The sequence below is a fragment of the Varanus komodoensis genome, unplaced genomic scaffold, assembly GCF_004798865.1.
Source record: "Varanus komodoensis strain SLA01 unplaced genomic scaffold, ASM479886v1 scaffold15, whole genome shotgun sequence".
NCBI classification, from domain to species: Eukaryota; Metazoa; Chordata; class Lepidosauria; order Squamata; family Varanidae; genus Varanus; species Varanus komodoensis.
The window spans coordinates 24691070-24698004 of record NW_025335440.1 but is presented as its reverse complement, the minus strand read 5'-3'; the positions used below and the strand labels follow the sequence as shown (position 1 = coordinate 24698004).

Sequence of the window (6935 nt, the reverse complement as noted above, 5' to 3'; positions counted from 1 at the left end):
AGACATGTAAATTCAAGCTACTGAGAAACTATTCATGATAAGCTCAGACCCTTATCTAGACTAAACATTCTGAGTGACCAGGGCACATGAAGCCCTGGGCTAGGAAGATACTTCCTTGTAAAACTGAATTCCAACAATGATTATTTAATCATTGTGAAGGTATACAATGTAAATTTGGACTTAATGGCCTGTGTACTGTAGCTTACAGCTAAAGGTGAGAGAAAGAAGTGGGGAATGCCATTTTAAACAGTGACAGCTTGGTTTTGAGAAGGAAGACAGGATTTGATCCCACAATTGCAAAAGCACACAGAAGTAATGCTTTTCAGACAGGATTTATCCAAATTTCCCAACAGTTGCTGATAACTTCCTCCTACAGAAAGTGGAGGAAGGAACTAGAGGAACAGTTATCCTTGACGTGATCCTAAGCAACACGGAAGACCTAGTGGACAAAGTGGCAGTTATGGGAACTCTGGGGGAAAGTGACCATACCATACTTGCATTCTTGATCCCAAAGGAAACAAAAGCCATGCATAGCCAAGCTAGATCTTAGGATAGTCAATTTTAATAAACTCAGAACAATGATAAAGCAAACTCCCTTGGCAAGTGATTCTAATGAGAAAAGGGGTTCAGGATGGGTGGGAATTTTTAAAAAAGGAAATCCTAAAGGCACAATTACAAACAATTCCAACAAGGAAAGTAAATTAAGTCTGAGTGCTTAAGGTAATGCCACCAGCTTAGTGGCATATGCATTCACAAAGTTGACCTGGTCCCTACAATTGCCCACGATGCTTTACTGGCACTGTCCTGATAAAACCACCAGATTCCCTGGGCAGTTTACAAGATTAGTATTTTCTTTTTCTTTCCCCTTCTTTCTTTCATTCTCTTTTAACCTGTAGGCTTTTGGATTGATAGAGCTGGCAATACTGTTGTTTTGTTCACTGCTGAATAACGCTGGCCTGCAGCTAATGTTTGTCTCTTTTGTAGTCTCCAGAGTACGTTGCCCCCCTGGGTGTTCCGATCAGTGTTTCTCCATGGCAGGCACAGCGGGAGGTATGTGTGAATAGTTCTCTTTTGAAAATGCTTTCTGGAAAAATCATGTGCCCTGCAGTAGAGGATGAAAACGATTCCATTCCTCCACTGGTGAATGGAGACATCGTTTGTTTACTGAACCTTTCTTGAGGTTCGCATACAAAGTTTTCCTTGCCTTTGCTACAGGACCTAGTGGCCCAGTTTCACTTGCTGCTCTGCGAGGAAAGATTAAGCATTTATGATTAAGTTTACAATCCTAGCAACTGAGTGACAAACAGCCCATTTGTACTAGAGAGCAGTAATCTTTGGTATGGCATTGGGTAATGTTTGATGCCAGAGGAGTATCCCTTTTCTTGAGCCATTTACTTGGGTTGAAATAGGAGTAGAAGAGACTTGGGACTCACATGGCTCCTTGGATCCATTTACCGGTTTTCAAAACAAGAGCCAGTGTAGTATGGCCATTAGAGTGTTGGACTGGGGGACCTTAGGGACCAGGTTCCAGTCCCTAGTCAGCCATGGAGCTCAGTGGCTGATGTTGGTCCAGGCACTCACTCTCAGGCTAACCCTCCTCCCAGGAGTGTTATTGTTGGGAGGATGAAAACAGAGAGAAGGGGAACCTTGTAAGCCATTTTGCGTTCTTCACGAGACGAAAATGGCTGGAGGTAAATGCAATGTAACAATAACTTGTACATACTCTCAGTTACCAGGCACAGGACTAGGATCTGTTTTGTTGTTCAGTTTTCAGCTGAAATCTTGATACTGGTGGACATTGCAGCAAATGGTTTAAAGATCATCAGTTGGAGTCAGATTGTTAGTTACACTGCATTCCCACTAAAGCCTTTTACAGTTAATTTAATGAGACAATGACACCCACTTAGTCTGGATCTAATCCTATTGCATTTTAAAAGGAGGATAAGATCATGGTGTGTGTTTGCTTCTTTGTTTCTTAGTATAAAAAGCATTTGGAAAATGCACAAATCCCAGCACCTTCCAAAAATCATGATTATTATTTAAATCCTTATTCATAATCCTTTCATTTATCCACAAGTATTGTGACAGCCCAAGTCCATGGGATGTTCAGTCCATTAGACTTCTCAGAGGCGTACAGCAGGCAAAGCAGTCCTTATCATCCAGGCAGTTGCTTTAGAAACTGCCTGGAATGACTAAACGCAGAGAATTCATTGCCTGGAGGTTGATGTTCCTGTGCATAGTGTAAGTTTTTCTTCCATACCGAGGGATCTTACTAAGGATTTAGTTATTATGATGCAGAACTATGTCCCATGTTACCAAATATGTTAATTTTTTAAATTGTATATAAGGGAGCCAGTGTGCCATAGTGGTTATAATGTTGGACTGGGACTCAGCCATGGAGCTCACTGGGTGACTTTGGGCCAGTCAGAGACTCTCAGCTTGACCTAATTCACAGGGTTGTTGTGAAGATAAAATGGAGAGGAACAGAACCTCCTATGCTGCTTTATAATAGGAGGAAAGGTAGGGCATGAATGCAATGTATTAATATTATTATTAATAATGAAATATGGAAATATAACTATGCTACATGCAGATCACAGACTGTCCAGCCTTCATGTTTCTAAGCAAGCCAGTTCCTATTCATTTCCCTGTTGGAATTGCCTCCCGGTGCATACACAGAAGCTTCCCTAAAATGAAAGGGTTAGCTCTTGTGGGTGACTTATTACATACTGATTGCTGTCTCTCCAGTGGGGACCTTGGAGCCCCAAATATGCACCCCTTGGTTAGGGCTTGGCTGTGCCTCTGAAGCAGCACAGGAGGTACATGATGATACAATAAGCGGCAACGACTAGAGGTTTCTTTGGAGTTGTAAAATGGTGAGGGTACTACTTAATATTATTATTCCTACTGTCTCTCAGCCTAAATTATCTCCATTGTTGCCATAAAGAAACAATGGCCTCCCATTTGTTTATATTACCTGAAAATCCGAGAAGTGTTATAAATATGGTGGACTTTTACAGGTGAAACTGACTTCTGCAGATATATTTTTGGGCTGTGAAGGTGTAGGGCCAAAGAAACACCTGCCCAAGGTATCAGGTGCAGCAGGCAGCGGGCAGAGCTGGCTGCATCACATCTCCGGTTTTCCACACCCTCCAAGCTAACCTACCAGAGCAGGAAGGAGGTTGTTCCATCAGTGGCACTCAAGTAGGTTCAGCTGCCAGTCTGGCTGGATTTTGACAGGAAATGGTGGGAGGGGGCTCTGCACTTCTTCCACCTCAGGCAGCAAAATGCCTTGGTCCAGACCTGATTCAAATATGACTTACAGGAAGAACTCCTGAAACGTGTCCCCCAAATGAATATTCTTATTTATACATCGCTTTGCAAGTTGGCATTTTGTTCTGGCATAACACCTGATTTCCATTTCCCTGCCACCAGCTTCCGTGTCGTCCTGATATGACAATGCCTTCCTTTGCCAACCCTTTGTATGGCACATCTGCAGAAGGAAACGGGGAAACGCTGTGAGATTTCACTGGAGGTCGGCACAGAAATAGGAAAGATCCTCCTTGCAACTGCATCTGCTGTGGTATTTTTCTGTTTCTAAAATCAAATTGAATAATGCCATAGAGCTAGGCACTTCAATGAAAATGGAATGAATTTCATATTAGAATAATTATGTTCAACAAATAACTCTATTCAAAATAGCATCCACCCACATGAAAGCAGTATCTAAATGATATTTATGTTGGAAAGGTACAGTCTTGGTGACTTAGTTCTGAATCAGCTACATGGTTGAACAGTTCAAATTCCAGTGGATTAATAAAGAAAAAGTTACACTTAATCAAAAGCAGGATTGGGGTTTTATTGACATCCTAATTTCACTGCCTTTATTGAAAAATGATGACTAAAAAATGTCTACAGTTCTAAGCCTTAGATCTTGAAAGTTTCTTTGAAACACAGAGGAAAGCCTTCTGCTGAATTCTCATGTATGCCTGAGAAGTTTCATTCATATACTTCACTTTGTCAGATCCACATGCCATGGTGCCAGCAAACACAAATGCAGGGGCCACATGATCCCACCCCTTGCTTTGGCCATTGCAGTGAGGAGCCAACGGAACTAGAAGCCATTTCAGTGAAACAGAGGATCAGATCCAGCTCTTGCTGTCTTGTGGCACCTTAAAGATTCACCACCTTTCTTCTGGCATAAGCTTTCATCAGATACATCAGATAACATGAGCAGCTTCAGGGTTTTGTACAGTACATTAGGCATGTGTAGATATGGAGGAGGTGAGAGAGAATTATACGTGGCAAGGTCCTCATGCAATTAAATGCAGAAAGTGAGACTCACAATATTCTCTTTGGTTTTGCTACAAGTGACTAACTCAGGTACCTTCTGTTCTTCGTGGTCTCTGTGCATCACACATAAGGTTCCTACGCCTGCACAGTGCCTGTATTCGGGAAGATTCTCTCAGCTAGTAACATTTTTGGTGGGAACTCACTCCCCCACTCCCTCATATAAATGGTTTTGCTACGAGTGACTAGCACAGGTACCTTCTGGTAGCTCTTACAATGTAATCCTATTGGTGTGATACAACTCAGAAGTAAGTCCTACTGAATTCAATTGTACAAATTCCCTGAGCATAGAATTGCAGCACTGGTATCATTTCATTGTTCGCTGGGGACAATGATCAGTCTACATTATGAAGCTGAGTGGTGGGAGATTTAAGGCAGATAAAAGGAAGTACTTCTTCACACAATGTATAGTTAATTTGCTGCCATGGGAAGTGGTGATGACCACCAATTTGGGTGGTTTTAAAAGGGGATTGGACATATTCACGGAGGAGGAAGCCATCAGTGGCTACTAGCCTTGCTGGCTATTCAGTGCCCTCTTTATCAGAGGTGGCATATTTGCATACACCAGTTACCGAGGAACTTGGACAGGCAGGGGTCTTTCACTCACCTTGCTCGAGGGATCCTGTGGGCAGCTGGTTTGTGAAAGGAGCACTCAACTAGATGGACCTTTGGTCTGATCCAACATGGCTTTTCTTATGTGTGCTTCTCACAAGCCAGCTTAATGTAGTCTAACTAGGAAAGCTTCAGATCCCCAGTCAGCACTGAAGTGAATGGAATGTCCTTGGTCTAGTCATTTTTTTACAGCCAACTGTACTTCACAGGGTTGTTCTGAGGATAGGACTAGAAACCATAACATGTACACCACCCTTCACTTAGGAAGGGTGGAATATAAATAGGATGGATGGATAAATAGATAATAAGGTGTGCTTAGAATTTCACACAGTCTGGACAGTGTTAAACTATTCCCAAATATTTGGCAACCTTTACTTTTGAGCGGTGCCCCCACAATGTGAGCAGAATTGAACTGTGGTCATCAAACATGAACAATGAAGGCATTACTTAAACCTAATTTACCTGTTTTACTGCTGAATGGTCCATATCTAAAGTGTACAAAGAGACAACTTAAAATAGATCCCTATACAACCATTCGATTTCATACAGAAATTGAATGAATTTTTCAATGTGCTCTTTTTATAACTGCTTCCTGTTGCAGGAAATGAGATCTGTCGCTCTTCTGGACTTTCCCTGCATCAAGGTGGGACTGTTACCTAAAATCTTCTTCAGTTTTTTTGCATTTTGATAGCATTTTTAAAAGAAATATAATAGACACTTTCTGCCTTTCATCTCTCCCATCTGCAATCATTTTTCAATGCACTTATTGCATAAAGAACAAAAGATGCACTTCTGTTTCCAAAATTACAACTGCCTTACGCTTGACAGTCCAATTGCTGTAATCTCGTCAGAAACAGACTACAACTGAATTTGAGAAAACCATCCCAATTTTCTACTCCAGGCATGAGCAAGTTGTCACTCCAGCTCCCCAGAAACCCTGGCTAGCATAGCCAGTGGTGAAGAACAAGAGAAGCTGTGGGCCAAAACATCTGGAGGGGCAACTTATGCCCATGTCGAACATTTAGTGGGGTTTGGGAGAAGGGAATGATCACCACCTGCCTTCAATGGGAGGCCCTGCAGGAAGAGAGGGAAGGGCAAACAACGGAAGAGGAGAAGGTGGTGGTTCAAAGGTGAGGAACCAGGGATAGGAAGGGAGAACTTTTAAGTTGCTCAGGAATTAACACCTGGACAGTAGACTGAGCAAAAGAGAGGTCACACTTTGTCAGACTTTCACTCTATGAAGAAATGCATTAAATTTTAGTTATTATTTCTAAATTGGTCTTATGCAAAAGTCCTGCAACCTGGACCCCTCTTTGATGATAAATAAATGATAATGATAAATTTCAGAGGAATATAAATTTTTGAATAAATAAATACATCATGCAAGGGGAGGCCTCTTCCATCAATCCTCTTCCAGGTCTGCAGCTCCGTGTTTCCATGTGCCCCCACGAATGCCATCCCAGAAAGTTCCCCTGATTCACAGGAATGGTTTTTCAGGAGTCCAGAAAGAACATGAGAAATTGCAGGAGCAGAAATCTACTTGGAGTTTCCTGGTTCCCTCCCAGTGTGGGATATTTTTAGTTACTCTCACATTAAAACTAGGTAACTAAAAAGAGAACAAACAACAGTACTGTCATTACTGCGCTTTATCTATCAAAATAAGGCACTGTGTTCCGATTTCTTCTTCCCAGCAAGTTAGGAAAGGATTAACACACCCACACAAAACATTTTGTTTGTTGTTGTTGAATTCTAGATTTATAAGGATTAGCATCATATAATAAATGGCAGGGGATCCAGATTTAGTCTGCTTTGAGTGAAATTGTGAATACTTTAAGCCCCACTGATTGCAATACACTATAACTCTATTTAGAGCAGACCCAAGAAATTCATTCTCTCTCTCTCTCTCTCTCTCTCTCTCTCTCTCACACACACACACACACACACACACACACATGCACAGAGAGAGAGAGAGA

At 41.8% G+C, this 6935-nt stretch overlaps 1 protein-coding gene across 1 annotated transcript in view; it reads left to right on the top strand.

Moving 5' to 3' along the window:
* MALRD1 (MAM and LDL receptor class A domain containing 1) overlaps positions 1-3161 on the top strand; it is a 242556-nt gene extending 239395 nt beyond the window's left edge. The window contains exons 33-34 of the mRNA XM_044425030.1: positions 985-1050; positions 3021-3161. Of these exons, the coding sequence (XP_044280965.1) occupies positions 985-1050; positions 3021-3161 (207 nt within the window). The remainder of the gene's footprint in view (positions 1-984; positions 1051-3020) is intronic.
* The last annotated feature ends 3774 nt before the right edge of the window (positions 3162-6935 follow it).